This window comes from Diadema antillarum, unplaced genomic scaffold, assembly GCF_040938485.1.
Source record: "Diadema antillarum isolate AM-2024a unplaced genomic scaffold, OU_Dant_1.0 seq00000085_RagTag, whole genome shotgun sequence".
NCBI lineage: Eukaryota > Metazoa > Echinodermata > Echinoidea > Diadematoida > Diadematidae > Diadema > Diadema antillarum.
This window is the reverse complement of record NW_027271177.1, coordinates 1,067,328-1,086,073: the sequence shown is the minus strand read 5'-3', so window position 1 is coordinate 1,086,073 and position 18,746 is coordinate 1,067,328. Positions and strand designations below refer to the sequence as shown.

Below are 18,746 nucleotides of genomic sequence, written 5' to 3'. Positions count from 1 at the left end.
TGTATTTTGATAGTGCTGGAAAGGCTAGTATAGCAAGCATTGAAGACACTCAAAATTGCATTAGATAAACAAGGCAGGAGAATGGATTCCGCCCAAGGTCTTATAATTGTGTGGGTGCCTTCAATGAGGTACAATGCTGAAAGAGGGTTATCTGTCCAGTGGCTAACGCTTTAATGTTCTTGCGGGACAGCATCTCCTTACAGCCAAAGAAAGCATCGCCATGACGACCCTTCCATTCTGCTGGTTTCTCCCAATGTAACGAAGGCAGTAATGGTGGCAAAATGCAGTCTTGTTGAAGCGCTATTCAAGGATTTCCTTCCCATTGCAACCTTTCAGTAGAATGAGAGAGAGAGAGAGAAAGATACATTAAGAAACATATAACCTGGCTTCCTCCAATGTGCGAATGAAAGCAGAAAATTGTGTCCTTCACTTTCAATACATCGGAACTCTTGCAAACATGATTCCGTGGAACATAATGAGGGCTTCAGACAAGTCAGCCAAGGTAGCCCAAGTTTAATGGGAAGAATGGAATCATTTCTGGCTTGCACTGTCAAGAATGAGTGAGAAAGAAAGAGGAAAATTAAAGAGAAACAACAACAGACAGCTTAAGATAAAAAAGAGGAAGAGGTTGTTTTGGCATGGGAATTCCTCACTATCTACTGTCATTTGAAAAGAGAAACTACCGCAGAATATTTGTAGGAAACTGGGCTTTGCCCATGTGATTTCATAGCAAGTTTGCATTATGATTGTGTAATGCTGTGTTATTAACGATGAAAACATTTCTGCTTTGATCATGTCATAAATGCAGTGTCTATGAAAAAAAAATATATGCAATAGCCAAGCAATGTGCATTTTTTTTTTTGGTCTTTTTTACATACATGACAGGTTTTTGAGTGTAATTCAAACCTTAGATATGTGACCATGAATTACATAATTTCACTGTGTATCTCTGTTCATTCATTTCAAACCCTCAGACATAAAACCTTGTACACAGGGGTTTAAAATGCAAGGGAATGCCAGAGTGAAATACTACTTTCTCAACAGAGTGAAGTGTACATCTGAAATAGAATAAAGCATGCTACCCTCAGGCCTGAAATTGTGCTTTGTTTTCCATAATCCTTTCTTTCATGCAAGTTTGTTCATGAAGTTGACTCTTTAACCCACTGAGGACGGGTTGATTTTGCTACAACACGCATTTCCCATACACGCTTGCGCGAGTATACTCGGGACTCATCCTCAACGGGTTAATCTGCCATACCAGAATAATACTTGTAACTTGCCAAGTTATTTCCCTGGTGCTTCGATCACTCCCCTATAAAAAGCTTGATCATTAAATGCAAAGGTCAACAACCCACTGACATGTAGCAATGCCATGGTCCTTTGTGAATGTCTAGCTAATGAGATAGAGCCAAGGGGAATTACATCACTCCTTGCATTGACACTGTGAGTAAAGTTTTGCAGACATCCATATGGATTAACAGAGGAAGCAGACCAGTAGAAGTGTTGCCAATTTGCAATTAAAACACAGTAAGGGTCATGGTTTATTCAGTGGCAGCTGACGCTGCATGCTGAAATTAAATTCCTAATGAAAACTTACAGATCATGAAGCCTTTCTTGCAGTATACTCCCCTGGTACATTCATGAGTTGAATGATAGTGAATTAGCCAAATAAAGCAGGGTTAAAGGTGATTTGCCCTTTTTCTTTTGAAAGCTAAACATTTCCACCATGTTAATTAACTCATTGAGGATGGGATGATTTTATTACAACACACATTTCCCATAGACACCTGCCCGAGTATACTCGGGACTCGTCCTCAACGGGTTAACGTATAGGAATCCTGCATACACCTGTTAGCATTGAAAAGAATACACAGAGAGACATGCAGATACATGTGTACGTCCTCCAGGGATGGAATTGATGAATTCGTAATGTTGGATACTAAGATGATGAAAGTGAGATGTCAGCCTGGATGTCTTTTTTTACCATTCAGAACGAGGTTGAAGGATGCACTGAATGATGAGGGTCTCTAGGAGAATGATATTAGGGAGTGAATCTTTTTTTTTATGAATGAAGACAAAAAATACAACTTTAGAGAGAAAGAGAGTGAGAGTGATGAAAAGGAGGGATGTATATTAGGGAAGTGGAAATTCTGGATATGAATGCAGCAGAGGTAAAGAGAATATTATAACTGTTGAAAGCAATTCACTCACATTGCAAGTTAACATTCGAAAAGGGAATAACAGAGTAGACAAGTATGTGTATTCACAGAAAGACAGTGCATGATATGTCTTGATAGTTATGACATGAGTAGGAATGGGAGAGAAGAAAAGAGCTGAAAATGAGCTGTGACTATAGGTTGCAAAGCCCAACTTTAACCCATTGAGGACGGGCTGAGTTTTCTACAACACACATTTCCCATAGACCCCTGCCCAAGTATACTCGGGACTTGTCCTCAACGGGTTAATGGAGACTAAGCCTATTACGAATGACAAATTTTGTGTCACTTTCAACATTGCTGTAGAACTGAAACTCCTGTCTGCATTACAGTGAATTGAATGCAAAACAAACAAACAAACAAACAACCAGACACCCAATAACACAGAAGTGATGGCAAGGGGTTTACCCATGGATATGACCAAGTAGACTTGTACTTATAATGCTACAACTGTTTTTGTTTTGGGGGGTTTTCTTTCCACAGTACCAAAGATCCATGAAAGGTGTTACTTTCATTCAGTGAGACAGACTTTATGAGAGTGATTTTGTGCATTCATGAGTTTCTTTATCCATGTTGCTATGTATTCTATTTCTCTTTTTCCAGCACTGTGACAATGCCATGTACTGGGCAGCCAGGCAGGGACAACTACCGGCTATGCAATTTCTGAAGGAGCAGGGATGCCCTATGGATGCCCAGAACAAAGTATGTTCCCATTTTTGTCAGGATAATTCATATTTTCTAAGTCTAGGAATGTCTACTGTTGTGAATGATGATGATAAGACATGCTGATTCAGTAATCCTACTAGTGATAATAATTTATTTGTTTTATCATCTTTATTGGTATTATCGTTTATATTACTACAATGACTACTTTTACTATTACTACTAACTACTACTATCATTATTAATTGTCATTACTCTCATTATCATTGTCATTATTTCATGTTTCAGTATTATGATTATCACCTTGATCATGATCATGATCACTTTACAGTATTGTCATGATCATTATAATAATAAGTAATAAGTCATACGGTTCTTCAAGGCAGGGGGTGAATTCATCCATAGAAATTATATTTAAACCTATTTTGATGTAGAAAGCATTTCCCAATCTTGGCTTTCTTCATAATGATCCGTACCATTAATCCTTATCTTCAAGGCACCATTGGATATTTTGAAAGACTATGTTCCCTTGATTATTTATTCATATATTGTTCTGAGTGAAAACAGATGTTGGCACTTGGCAAAACTTGGATAGGGATGATTGTGGTGCCATTGATTTAATGAGAATCAAACTACAGGGAATTTGACAATATTGCCTGCCAAGGGACATTCAGTGCATTCAAGGAGGAAAGGATCGAGAATCAATATCATGTCATCTTTTATCTATAGCTGCCAAACTGACATGCCTAGATAGAAAGTGAAAGTGCCACTATCTCTATCCAACATTCTGTTTTTACTTTCCTTTTAGGCAAATTCCTGCCAGCATGAGCTTTCATGTAGGGCTAAAATCTGTGCATTTAACTTGAGATATCATGGAAATGTAGTCAGTATGGAAAAAAAAAAATGGAGAGTGCTGCAAAGTACACATGCACTTTTATATCCTACAGATGTTAAAAAGATTAGCCATTAAGAGTGATGCTATTGTCTATGTTTCAGAACAGCAAAAAAAAAAAAGATAAAAAGGAGAATGATGTTGACAAGAAGAGAATTGTAGCATGCATGAAATATGTCCATAGCATAAAATACCTGTATGTTATTGGTAGGTGGTATTACAAAGGGTAAAGATATCTGTAGTAATATTATTCCTTTCCTTTTGATACTAGATAGTACATCAAATAATCAAATCATTTGAAGTTATATATTTTCCTTTCTTTTTTATTGGCATGTGTACATGTATTGCAAAACTGGTGATGCCCTTCACCACATTAAAAAAAAGACTAACTTGCCAGTTGTCCCAGTCTTGTTATTATTATTACTATTGTCACCATTTTATTGATAATAATGATAATAATATCTTTGACTTTCAACAACAATAACAATGATAATAATCATAATCATAATTAAGATGGTAATAATGTAAAACAGTAATATTGATGTTGTTGTTTTAATCAATGTTATTATTGTCCAGTATATTCTTAACCACAAGAACATTTTAGACAGATCAAAAATGGATTCAGACATTTTGATAGAGCAGTACTATACGAAAGGAACATAGTAAGATAACTATGAAAGGGAAGGTTAAAGGCACACCTTTCCAAGGTGCCTGGGAAAGACAGAGTATGATGTCATTGTGTCTGTAAAGCCAGCATGTCGTCTGCCCAACCCTGCTTGAATGCACTGTTAGCAGTGTGCAGACACAAACTAAAGTACAGGGTAATGTTATGAGAAATAATGAAGGGAAGTAGATGGGATAGTGAGAGATATCGTGAGTTTGGGAGAGTAAAAAAGATAGGAAGAGAGAGATGGAGAGAGAGAAGAAGAGAGCAGGAGAGAGATAGAGAGAGAGGGAGAGAGATAAAAAATAGCAGGAGAGACAGTCTGTATTTGTGTTTATAGATTTACATTGTATGTGTGAGTGAGAGATACAAAGGGTGTAGGTATGATGTTTATAATGCATGTGAATGTGTGTATGTATGTGTGAGAAAGAGAATGTGCATGGGTGTATGCATGAGAAAGAGAATGTGCATGGGTGTATGCATGAGAAAGAGAATTTGAGTAGGTAAGGTTTTGTTTAGATATCTGTGGATGTGTTTTTACTGTATGTGTATACAGTGTGTTTGTATGTTTGTGTGTGGAGAGAGTGAAAGAGAGGGGAAGAGAAAGAGAGAGCAAACGCCAGTCAGACAAGACGGCATAAAGACTGGTGCATTATAACCCTCTCATTACCATAGCCATTTTGTTTGTGTACAATGTCAATGACAGATATTGATGGTAGTCATCAGTGGGTTAATGAACCAGTCACTACAGCAAACTTAATGATGTACATTGTAGTAACATAGGAGTTTATAGCAATCAAACAAGTTAGTACTAGTCATGACATACCAGAAAAAAAAAAATCAAATGTAAAATGTTACACAAACCTTGCACATATCTACAACATTGTATTCACCTATCTTCTGTGCATCTCTGTTTCCATGGTAACCTGCAGACGGGTGAGACTCCTCTGCACGTAGCGGGGCGGTACGGACAGGTGGAGGCGGCTCAGTACCTCTGTGACCAGGGGGTCAACATGAACCTCGCTGACGAGGACGGCGAGACCCCCCTACACATAGCGGCCTGGCACGGCTACACCAACATTGTACAGACACTATGCAAAGCTGGCGCGACACTCGACCTCAAGAACAAGGCAAGTCCATAGGAGCTCGATACAGCACCTGACTTTGCTGTACATTTATTTTTTCAGGAGAAATAAACATTGAAAGCAATGCAATGTGTGATGTTTGTCTGTTTGTTTTTCTCTCTTCAGGTTTTGGAAAACGAAGTGGTACTGCATATTTGATGATTTAAGAAAACCAAAGACTTAATTGTAGTATCAATTTTATGTTCAAACATCAGCTGTCTTACCTACATTGCAATAGTAGCTTTCTTATGTATTCTAATGCTCAACAAATTGCTGCCTTTTCAAACCTAAAGTTTTTAATTCTGTGAAAATCTTGTTTTTCACTACTTAAACCATATTGAACAAGCGGTTTATAGATGTGTCCCAAAATGGTTCTGACTTATTTTTTTTGGTAATATTCCTGTGATGAACTCAACATTATCATATGAAATGGTTAAAGTCCCAAGAGTGTATTATTTCTGGTATATGCCATCTAGGAGCTTTGACAGTCTCGTGCCTAAGCTATAATTTTCTAGGGGTTTTGAGCTCGTCTACCAAAAACATCATTCTGCAGACATTTTGTGCTTTATACCTTGAAATAATGTACATTCCTTCCCTCTTCTTTAGGTCAAGTCATGAATGATGTTTTTCGCATCAACAGCAACCTTTGTAACAGAGACTTGCATGTGAGATTTAGGTTATACATTAGGTGATAGCAATCAGTATCTAAAGTTTCTGTCTTTCTCGCAGGATGGGGAGACAACGTTGCTATGCGCAGCGGCCCGAGGCCACTTGGACATCGTCAAGTTGTTGGTGGAAACTGGAGCGCTCCTGAACACCATCGACAAGCACGGTATCACCCCCCTCCACCACGCCGTTCGGAGACAGCACTACGACATCGTGAAGTACCTTGTGGACTGCGGCTGTGATGTCAATCTCCAAGACAAGGTACACAGTGTAGCTGGTTTCACGCAAATGGCTAAATTGTATACTGTATAAGCCATATGTTTCGCGAGTCTAAATTTTCGCGAATCAGGAATTCATGACGATTTCGCGAGTGGTTAAATTCGCGAACGTGGAGTCCTGTCCTGAATGGAGAAATGTACATGCGTACGTCACATACACATCGGAATCAGAGTCGATGTTTTCGCGTGTCTTTGATTTCGTGAATAGCATCTGACTTGCGAAATTCGCGAAAATAAAAACCTCGCGAAATACTCGGTGTATACAGTAAGCTGTTATTTTCATGAGGGTTTGATTTTCGCAAATTTTGCAAAGCACTGTTGGACTGCAAATTTAACAACACGCGGAAATGCTGCCATACGCTAGGCTAATAGTGCCCTTATGATAGTATTGGTGTCAAATTGTGAAAACAACATCTCGCAAAAATGTCTGTGACCTTCTCATTTGTGAAGATATACAGTTAACAACAAAATTATTCATACCCCTAAGAAATTATTAGTTTTGAGCAGATTTCTTACAAGTGAAAGATGGAGTTATAGTGATTGGGTGTTATATCTCAACATTTCTATTGTTATGCAAATGGGGTGAAACTGGAATAAATGTCAATTTATAGAGGACAAACTAGAGTAAAAAGTTAACACCCAATCACCATCACTCCATCCTTCACTTAAAAGAAATCTGCTCAAAACTAATAATTTCTCAGGGTTATGAATAATTTTGTTGTTAACTGTATGTACTAAAGATAACAGCTTTTACAGTATGTTTCAGACCTAAAGCACAACAGAGAAACACTACTGAATGTGCAAACAACCACTGAGCTTGCGCAGTCCTTGTTCATGTCATCAATTTTTTTTTTATACAAAGCTGTTGGTACCCAGAGGTCATCATCTACATGTTCCTCTACTCACTAAGGGAATTTGTGAATTTATGCTGATTATATGACAATTACTCTTTCAGTCCTATCTGCAGCATGTTTATGTACAAAGTCAATAGGCACTGTATAGGCAGGTGATCCTGGGGAGGTTAAAGGGAAAACATAGTTCTCATATGCCTGTTAGTGTAGAACTTTTGAATTTTTGCTCTAAAATGTGCAGAAATGCATAAGAACTGTGTTGAATAATGCTGTAATAACATGATTTTAGTTTATAGTTAACAACAAAAATGCATCATATTAGCCAAAAAAGTTCACCGGAAGTACTACACTCTTAATAGAGAATACCCTATCGGGTTTACTATGTAATCGTTTCATATTGATAATCTACAAATCGGGTGAGAGCAGTATCCACTGATCTTCCACGTTATAGTAAATTGCATGCAGCTTGTTGGAAAATATGGTTGTTAGGGCACGATCGATCATTATGTATCATTCTACCTACCCACCACTGAATGGGGAGGGTGTTTCAGGAGTTGTGTGCATACAATTGGAATCATTTTTTAATTTTCATCTCAAATTACTCCAAGACAACTCTTTATCCGTATGACTTTAACTTGGAAGAATAAGGTGATACAGGAAGGATGAGAACCAGGCAAAATAAGACAAGGAATGTATTTCACACTCACATCCCATACCTCTCCATACACAGACACGCCTCATAAGTGAATGCTTCTACACAAAAGGTTGTTCAATAATTTCCTGGGGGGGGGGGGGGAGGGGGAGGAGGGGGCAGCCACTGACATTTTAGAAGATAAGGGGAACAAACTGAAACTTAGGTTTTTGTGACAGATCGCACAAAATGATAATGCTGCACCTAGTGCCGTGCACGTGGGCAAGAAACGGTTTGGCATGGGATGCCGGCGGCTCGGCATGCGTGGCTGCAGGTGTCTGATCACTATCGCATATCATTAGGTGTTGCGCATCGCTGCAGAAAGCTTTCTCACAACATGAGAAGCAATTAGCACACAGTGTGAATACTCATCCAGTACACTTGGATGTGTTTCATATTTCTTATGTACACATCTTAGATTCTAGTGTTTAATATTGCTATTCCAACAGTATCCCATTTTCACCTCCCCACACACACACTCTTTCCCATCTTTTCATGGTTTACATACTATCAATTTATCTCATATTCTTCTCTCTGATATATTTCTTTTATAGTGCTCTCCTCAGCTTGGGAAGAGCTCTTTGAATTGTATTTTTTTCCACATTGTTTAAATCGTATACTTTGGATTATGTACCTTTTGTTTGATAGAAATAAAGTATAACTGAATTGAGTGAACTGAGATTGGAGGATTCATTGTAGTGATCAGGGGAGGGGGGAGATATGAAAAATGAATATTCATTCAGGGTGGATTTCAACAGTAGATTATACAGTTGTATCAGGGTGATACAACTGAAGCACTCTATTGAAGTTAATTTAATGCTACTGATATGAACAACCAGGGCAAATAGAATAACATATTAATGTTGAAAGCATTAGAATCATATTGATATAGAAAGCATTTTGTAGTAGTAACATAGGGCTATCAGTATATTATATACATGTATCAGTACATTTGTTTTATTATGTATCAGTACATTTGTTTTGTTTTGTTATGGTGGGAATGCTAAAACTATGATAGACACTGAACTACGGGTAGATTATACGAGAGAACATTTTACTGTCTTTAAGTTGTGACATTCTCTACCGGTGAGTAAGACACCATGTTTTGAGAGAGATTTGTGAAAGTTGTCCCCCAAATCTCCATGGCAATCTGTACTCTTCTTCCTCTCAACTGCAGCTTGGTGATACGCCTCTAAATGTTGCATGCAAAGAGGGTGCTCTTCATCTGGTTGAGATGCTGCATGCAGTAGGAGCCAGGAGAGACATTGTCAACAGGGTGAGCTAAAAGATGGACACTCCACTGCCGTAGTTTTCTTTTTGATTTTAACCCATTGAAGACTAGTCTACTCGGGCAAGTGTCTATGGAAAATGCATGTTATACATGTAGCCAAATCAGCCTGTTCTCAACAGGTTAAGTTGTTGTTTTTGTTGTTTGTTTCTGTGATTTCTTTCCATCTTGTGTTGCTGCTGAAAATGGATCGCCTTGTGAGAATCATCTTCAGCTTAGAGTTATAAAACGTTCTGGTATGTTTTGAAATTAATTCTGTGTATATGCCACGGCAAGTCTTTCAAGATGTATCTGAATTTGTATCACTTTCTTAAAAAGACAATGAAAATAATTAAATAAATAAATGATTTTCCTGATAGAGTGCTGAATATTTTTTGCTGTACCAGTGTTTGTATTAATGGGTATTGTTTTCTCGTCTCGCAGCATAAGAACTCTGCCCTTCACATGGCGGCAAGAGGTGGTCACATCGATGTCGTGCGATATCTGTGTCTCGCAGGAATGCTACTTCACCAACGCAACCAGGTGAAATTCAAAGAAATGAAAGACAAAAGTTGCTCTTTGAAGAATGCATTTAGTTCTAGCACCATTAGATTTCAGGAGAATTTGGGTCCTACCTTTTAGAAACAGTCCATAGTAATTATGGACAGGTAATCGTATGAGGAAATTGAATGGGATGGGACATTTCCTTTCACTTCTACCCTTAAACCGTATAGTCAATGCCTTGTGTTCAGATGCAGCTAAAAGATTTACAAAGTTGTGCATCTGAAAGAAATGAAGTGGATAGAATGTTGGAATTTTAGAAAGGTGATAATATTTGTTGACATCTATAAATATCTGTAAGTGCATGCATTTTCAAGAAAGAGGTATGCTACTCTCCTGTAACAATTACATTGAATGCAGAAATGTTATAATAATCGTTCAAGTTGTAGCAGTATTAGTGGTAGTGGTAGTTATAATAATAATAACTACAAGAGTGTAATGTTGTTGAGGAAGAAATGAAACTGAAAAAGAAAGAGCAGAAGAAGAAGGAGAGGAAGAAGAAGAGGATCATAAAGAAAAGGAGAAAAAAAGAGAAGATTTTGATGGTTTGTATGTTTGATTTGTTGACAGGATGGACTGACAGCGTCACAGCTGGCTAGTCTAGAGGGACATGAGGAGGTGGCAGACATCCTAACCCAGCTGGAAGGGGTAAGAGATTACAAATAAATTGGTTTGTACATGATAAATGTACAAACTCCAAAGACTTTTTTAACCAAAACATTGTGGACAAACAAAAGAAATTACCAGTTTTTGGATACCCTATACAAAATTGGAACTTTTCTATCCTATGTAAATAAGGTCTTCTGTATGAAATATCAGAGCATCAGGTGATCCAGTTGCTGTTTGAAGAAAAAAAAAAAGAGAGGCCCTTTTGATTCATGCTCAGCATGATGGGTATGAATGCTTCTTCTTACGTTGTTTCATATCATTTGTCCACATGCTGTGAAGAATACATGATACGACATCTACACCTTATATCACCCTGTCCTGTTTCATAAATGTTTATATATTTTGGAGTTCTGTTTGTTTTTGTTTTGTTTTGTTTTGTTTTTTGCCACAAACCAATATGGATATAGAGAGACAACCAAGTAAAACATCCTGTACCATTTTAACTTCTTTCTCTCTTTGTCTCTAGGCAAAGACCAAAGATTTGTACATCAACCAACTCAACAGTACCTCAGGCCCTCTGCATCGGATCCGCGTCAAGGTCCTGGGCCACTCGGGGGTGGGTAAGACTGCCCTCATCGACTCCCTAAAGTGCGGCTACTTCCGAGGACTCTTCCGCAAGTCCCGCTCCAATCTGAGCATCATGAACGCCGGCCGCAGCTCGCCGCGTTCCCCGCTGAGCCCCCGTAGTCCGAAGAGCCCGCGCAGCCCCCTCTCACCGCGGAGTCCGACGTTCGGCGGTAAGAAGGGAGAAGGAGGCCGGTTCTTCATGGAAGGACTGAGAAGAAAGCAGTCCTCAATGTTCTCCAGCTTTGAAGGGGACTTTGATGGAACCAGAGGCATCGAGTTCACCCATGGCAACATTCCTGGTAGGTGGAAAAAAGACTTTTTGTATGTTTTGTTTGCTTTGTAAAATGGCCTGCCAGACCCCTTCCTCCCTTTGCCAATTTCTACAATGGAACCTGATACACAGTGTGCTGCTACTGTTGCACACTTTTGTGTTTATGTTCAGCTACACATATGTTTCATTACTCTACAATCAGAGCCACCAATCACTGTCTTTTAACTCGCTGAAGACAAAACCCGAGAATACTCAGGCAGATGTCTTTGGGAAATACATGTTACTACAAAATCAGTCCGTCCTCAATAGGTTAACAATGTTTACTATTCTTTTATTCCTCAGAAATGAGAAGATGATATTTTAGAGATGAAAAATATGTGTTTAATTTCCTTCAAGAATTTTATTGAGCATGCTTGATATATTTTTATGTCAGTTTTTAACTTTGAATCCAAAATATGATTGTTGCCTTCTGTCACCCAGTTCCCTAAGCTCATTCTGGCAAGGCAGATTCATTTGCATTTTTACTTCCTTTCTTAACCTCACTCGGGCACGGCATACTCATTTGCATTCTCTCTTGTTCAGCCTAGTGCTGTAGTAGGTCTCCGCGCTTGGCTAATTTTAACAAAGTCTCAGTCAGGTGTTTTAGCTAGCTGTGCTGGGGCTGTGCACAGTTGATATAGGCATAGGAATGCGGTAATTAAAGTGTTTTTCAGTTGCTAGGTTACTTGGCAGGGTAGGAGATAATTGGTTAAGTTTTTTGGGGTGTGTGCAGTCCTGTGTTTAGGAGAGAGTTGTGCGAGGGAAAATCGGGGCACTCCATATTGAACCTTTGAGTTGAGAGGTTGAGCTCTTCATCCTCACAGTGGTGTGGATGACTGGATGTGTGTGGATTCTGGGTGTGAGAAAGCCACGACTTGGATCCCCCCACTAGCAAGTAATTGTCAGACTTGCAATTTCGGGACCTCCTTTTGGCTGCCACAGCACACCAAAGCACATCTCCAAACCCAAGACCACAGGGATTTCCTCATCCCGTTCCTCGTCTTACTACAAACTTAGCTGGGCTAAGTAAGCTCCATGTCTTCTTCGTAGACGCCGGCCATTGGCCAAGACTGTTAACTCCTCGAACTCCACGCTTTCGGCAAATTGGTCTCGAATGACCTCGCTTATCTCCGACAACGACCTCGTCATTGATTACGACTCGCCGACGAACTCTATCACCACGATTTCTCACGCGTGATCTCCCCCATCGCGGAGCGGTACATTTCCCCCCCCCCCCCCCCCCCCCCCCCCCCCCCATGTAAAGTCGGTATCATTTTATTGGTGCACCTTAGGGTTTTAGGTCAAGTTAACCAAAATATATTGTAAGACTTTTGAATACTGAAACTGTTGCAAAACCGTAAAACCATCAAATTTATAATGAAAATACGGTCTATGTTGTAAACCAAAATAGTACATTTGACTGTGATTATTGGATTGATAGTATATGTTTTTGAATATTTGAGGAGAAAGGTGTATTATATTAAAAATCACGTTAATTGACTGTTTGAAACTTATCCAAAGTTTGACTGGCTTGATTCTTTGAAGTTGTGCCTTTTTTTGTACTTAAGTTCACAATTGACAGGTTTTTTTTTGCGATATTGAACAAACTTCACTAAATTGTTTAGTCGATATTCAATTGGCAACAATCAAGTGACACCTTCAAAATATTTGGTTTTTCATGTACAAATATGTTTCTTGATCTGCAGAGATTGAATGGTAGCCCTGCAGATCAAAAAATAGGGGAATCCGTCAGTCCTGTTTAGGGGTTGTCAAATGGAATGTACTGCAAAAGCTTCACTTGTAACTCACTCCACATACAATCATCTTGCTTCATGATTATCTCCATTGAAGTAAAGCTAAACCTGGATACAGGGTGAAGGTGTGCAATGGGATGACCACATGACAGCCTCATTACTGCTTCACAGTAGGATTTCAACATTTTGTACACTAATGGTTTTTGTTCATACATTGTGCAGGTACCTTTGGCAGTGAAACACACACAAATGCAGAGATTCATGGTTTTTGTCCTTTGTGTATTCCATTCTCAAGGTGCGGGGGACTTCACCTTCATGGAATTCTCAGGCATTGACACCTACCACACAGCCTTCCCCCACTTTCTGACTGACGAGGGCGCTATCCATCTAGTGGTGTTCAGCCTGGAGGACCCGTTTGAAGAGCAGCTTGCTCAGGTTACATACTGGATGAATGTCCTGCGATCTCAGCTGCCTGCGGCTGAACCTGTGGGTAAGTAGATTGCTTTTTGCTTGTTAAGTCATTGCCATACTTCCATAAAGACTTTTTGATTTTTAACAATGCTCTCAGAAAGACAGATGTAGCAACAAAGAAAGATAAGAAATATAAGTCATGCTAGATCCTGTGGCAAGTTTCACCCAGCACATCACAAAAAGTTTACACTCTGTCAAAAAGTGGATGTTACCTTGTCAGTATCTTGGCAAAAAGCATTCCATAGTGAACATGATATATGTTGTTACCATGGTAACTGCAGTTATCATTAATACTCCAGCAGGTGAGGTAGTGCATCCTCATCTCCTCTCCACAAAGATTAAGGTGATAGTGTGATGCTGCTGAGCTACCATCATGTCTAAACTGTGTCTCCTCTTCCTCACATTCCTTAGGCTATTGTGGAAAGTACCAGCAGCACATGAAGATTGCCCTGGTAGCCACTCACGCTGACCAGGTCCAGTGTCCCAAGCAGCCGTCCGGTGAGATGGTCAGCGGGGAGGGCAACATCGTCCTCTATCAGACCAAGAGGCTGTTTGGCCGCCTCTTCGACATCTGTGATGTCCTGTTTGTGGTCGACGCCAACAATTCGCATTCCAAGGACGTGAAGAATCTACGATCGCACGTTTCAAATCTGCGAAATTCAATTCTAAAGGTAAGTTTTTGATTTAGGCTTGATGGCTGTGAAGAGATGTTGTTTGTGTATGATCCTGCAAAATTATACTGCCAACTTGGCTGCTAATGTTTATTTTTGAATTTCATGCTGCCTACATGTATTTTTGGGGTAAATCAGAAAGAAGTACAATATGTGACCCGCTACAACAAAAGGATCCTAAATTCGCTGACGGCCGAGCCGAGAAAATCGAGTTTGAAGTCACTTCATCAAAATTGGTCAAAACAATCAGATTTCTGTTTTTGGCATAATTTTGTAGTCTAATGTTTTGTCTATCATCTGCCGAAATTTCCAAGCTAAATCATCATAGGAAAGGCAAGAAATCAGCGTTTTTCTGGGCCATGATTTTCCGACTTTCAGTGGAACAGAAACGTGTCCGAAGATTTGGATTTAGTGCCGCAGCTAGACTCCGCCCCTAGCAACAAGGGAGTGATCTTATTGGTCAGTGCATGGCATCCTGATTACCTATTGGTCATGCGTAGACCACTGGCGCTAAGCTTGAATGAACATCACGGAGGTCGCTAGGAGCATGCCTTCTATTGTCAAGCGGTGAAAACTGTCTCGCCTCCCCTTGATCATGATAGCGTCGGAAGAAAAACTTTGAAGGCGTTTTTCTCGAAACTCTGATTTCCTCAACCACTTGACATGCGCTAATAAAATCATCGATATCTCCGCAACCAAGTACTTTTATGAGTTGTGCTATATATGAAATTAGAGTAGAAGAGTAAGGGAATAATGTCATGCCATTTTCAGAAAATTGTCCTCCCCTGACTTTTGGATCTTTTTGTTGTAGCGGGTCACATAGGATTCTAGGTGTCTGTTGACGTAAATTCTGTCATATATTTTGCCAGTGGGAGCTGCAGCCATTATGCAAATTGTGTCAATGGTGCATACATCTGTTTCCAAAAACTCGAGCTTGAAAAATGTTTGATCAGCTTCTAGTTTCTCAGATTTTGTGTACCCTTTCAGGTTTGCAACAGTATGTGTTCAACAGGGTATAATTTTTACTCTTTGCTCAACTTTTGAAGGCGAATTTCTCGCACCTACTGTAAGGAGTATACAAATCAATAGACAAGAGAATACATCATGATCATAGAGCCAGAAGTAAAAAGATAATAATCATTAAATGTAAGTATTTTGTAACTGTGGCAGTATACTGTATATGTGGTCTAATTTGTAGTGCTTTTTTTCATGAACTTTGCGAGTCAGGCAATCTTTGCAAATTCAATGACCCATGGAAATATTGCCTACTGTAACATAATATATGCTACTGGAAGCAGTATTTCCATGAGATCATATTATACATTGTAGATTCTCAAGGTGGGAAGTCATCTACTTTTCTCTTGAAAAAAGGAAAATACTCCTTCATTCATTTAATGTGGTTCCCAATCACAATCCAACCACTTTCAGAAGTGTCTTTCAGTTCTCAATTCAGAAATATGTTTATCATACTCCAGAATATGTGGCATAGACAGTGTTGCTTCTTAGCCCTGATGATACTGTTTTAAGGAAGAAAAGACACAGCACTTAAATGAAAGAAAGTGTAAAAGTATTAAGATAAATTGCACAGAGTTGAAAACTCACAGGGTGATCGTCTTTCATGCAGGGAGAGCCACCTGTTTCAGTTCTCTGCGAGGCTGTCATCACTACACTACCAGTCTGGAGGAGAAACTTTGCCAATTTTCCCGTGTTGACATGGCAACAGTTCACAGAGGGCGTCCATTCCAGCATCAACCCTCTAGCTGGCCACACCCATCTCAGGGATGTTGGAAGGCAGCTACATCTCATGGGAGAAGTAAGACTCTTGTTTTATCATGATAACCAACTTTTAAATCCAGTGGCATGCAAGATGGTGATTTTCACGATGACTTTAAAGAGGGAATCCTAATAAATATTGCCAAATATATGCTGAATGGACTATATTTCATGATATTAGTCTTAATTTTCCAGTACATTGACAGTCCTCTATTATTTTATAGATTCAATTTACCATCATAGATGTACGTTTACTTACTTTCATGTTCTCTTCTAAAGTATTGTTTTGTGAATGTGGAATCAATACACAAAAGTGTTGAAGATGAATGACAAAGAAAGTTACTGATTACTGCAGTGTACATGTATTTCAATACCAGGAATATCATGTTGTGCATGAAAAGGGAGAGAAAGAAAGCTCTATAAAGCTAAAAAGCTGTCATACTTTTCATCTGTTATGAATCCTGCTATACAGGTGCAGTGTTTCAGCAGCGAACTCCTACAAGAAGTCATGGTGATTGAACCATCATGGCTTTGTTCTGGTGTCATCAGCAAACTCCTGAGCCACGATGCCACCGAACAGCCGGAGGGACAGTACAGCATCCACTACATCCAATCCCTGTTTCCGGAGACGGACGCCATGGACATCTCCCAGCTCATGGAGGCCATGGACATCTGCGTGCACGGCACGGTGTGCGAGATACCAGCCGTGATGCGCTGCCCCGCCCCAGAGGGCGTCTGGGAGAAAGAGGATGAGAATGGGAACTTCCGGGTGTACGGTGGAGTCAGGATGCAGGTCAGTGACTGCCAGACTATCCTACCCTCTGGGCTCTTCTCCCGCATCCAGATGGCTCTCAGGAGAGGATTCCAGCAGGACATGGAGGACACTTCGGACAATGAACTCATCTTGTGGAGGGAAGGAGCAAAGTGTTCCAGCGGTAGTATCGAGGGACTGGTGTCCATGTCGCTGGATGAGTGTGCCATTGAGATCAGGGTCAGGGGTTACAATGACACCAGGCAGGGTTGCTTCATCTTCCTCGAGGATCTCATCCACCTCGTGAAGCTGGTTCTCACAGACTCGTACCCAGGCCTACCGCTCAATTTACACGTTTTGAGTCCCATCCAGCTCTCGTCGCATGAGGAACCGGTGATGGCCTACGACCCGTGCTCGCTCTTCAAACTCCAGCTCAGTGCTAACAGGACAGTCAAGAACGAGATTGGAAACCAAGAGGAGGACTTTGTGGACATTTTCTGCTTCGGCTCGGAGCCGGTGGAATCCAATCTCATCGCGGGTGTGGACCTTCACGTCTCGGAGCTTCCATCGCTGACTAGGAGACAAATCAGTATGATGCTTGACCCACCGGACCCAATGGGCAAGGACTGGTGCTTGTTAGCTGTAGGGTTGGGACTCACAGAACAGATCCCAATGTTGGACACGCTGAACCGAAAGTGCGGCCCCGACGAGTCTGACAGCCCCACAGAGAGACTCCTCCAGGAGTGGGGGAAGGATGCTGCCCACACCGTTGGCGTCCTCCTCCGCAAGGTCAAGGACCTCGGACGAGAGGATGTCCTGCGGGTCCTGATGCAAGGTGCCCCGCTCTACAAGTTTGTCCCCGACCCGAGGGCGCTGCAAGAGGGTGGAGGGTCAGGGATGGGGTCCAATCACTCCAGTAGTACAGTGGCTTCCAGATGAGGGCTGATTCTTTAGTGTGCGGCAAGACTCCTTTTTGATGCAACCTTATACCCACTACTGCATTGATGAAAAAGCCGTCACATGACACTGAATTGACCGGACTGTTGTTGTTTTATATGCCAGATCATAAAATGAAGACATTACAAGGAGATAAACTTTAATTGTCTCTTGTTTTTTTATGCAGTCATGTACTTTTCCCTCCAATGTAAGAGGTCTGTGTATACTTCTTGTCCATTTCCATTCCATGTGATGATCTACATTGTGTTTCCCAAAGCTGTATACTAGTATCTCAATTAACATTCTGCATGGAAATAACCGTAGCACTTTATAAAGCAGTGATTCCCCCAAGCTAACGTAGAAGCACAATCTTTTTCATCAACAAAAACTACCCAAAACATTGCAGCAGAATATTTATGTGACATTTCTGTCTGTTTTATATATTTCTACTGTAGAAAAAAGTCCTTCATGCAAGGTTACTAGGAGTAGATGAACTCTGTGGCTAAACGAAGTTTACTCAAATGAGGCTGAAAGCACAGTATTACAGCCCTAGTGAATGCAGAGTCAAGTTAGACCAGTCAGTATCTCAGAATAGGGCTATCCGGTTTCCATTCTCTGAGAGCCAGAATCCCAACAGATTTGTGCACATCAACTTACAGGTAGCAGAGGAATATCAGAAAGTATTTATTTTCATACTTCTATTTGTACATGTCTTTCCATCCATTTTTGCAAATGCTTGTTCATGTCTTATTGTTAATTTCTTCTTCTTTTTTTCAAAACCTGCCATATTATGATATTTTCATTCAAATGTGATCCCATGCACAATATATGTAACTAAAAACAGTAGATGAGGTGTAATTTGTTGCAGCAAAACATATCTGAGTCACTGCAGACATTCTTTAATGCCAAGCCTTCAAGGTTTTGGAAGAAGGCATATTTTGACTTATCATAAACAAGGATTTGACTCATTT

The 18,746-nt window shown here is 40.2% G+C and overlaps 1 protein-coding gene across 1 annotated transcript in view; it reads left to right on the top strand.

Annotated features, from left to right (window-relative positions):
* LOC139726499 (death-associated protein kinase 1-like) overlaps positions 1–18,088 on the top strand; it is a 164,500-nt gene extending 146,412 nt beyond the window's left edge. Inside the window, exons 13-23 of the mRNA XM_071637456.1 lie at positions 2,820–2,918; positions 5,368–5,565; positions 6,289–6,486; positions 9,223–9,321; positions 9,757–9,855; positions 10,444–10,521; positions 11,009–11,408; positions 13,469–13,663; positions 14,056–14,315; positions 15,940–16,128; positions 16,561–18,088. Of these exons, the coding sequence (XP_071493557.1) occupies positions 2,820–2,918; positions 5,368–5,565; positions 6,289–6,486; positions 9,223–9,321; positions 9,757–9,855; positions 10,444–10,521; positions 11,009–11,408; positions 13,469–13,663; positions 14,056–14,315; positions 15,940–16,128; positions 16,561–17,778 (3,033 nt within the window). The 3' untranslated portion in view covers positions 17,779–18,088. The remainder of the gene's footprint in view (positions 1–2,819; positions 2,919–5,367; positions 5,566–6,288; positions 6,487–9,222; positions 9,322–9,756; positions 9,856–10,443; positions 10,522–11,008; positions 11,409–13,468; positions 13,664–14,055; positions 14,316–15,939; positions 16,129–16,560) is intronic.
* The last annotated feature ends 658 nt before the right edge of the window (positions 18,089–18,746 follow it).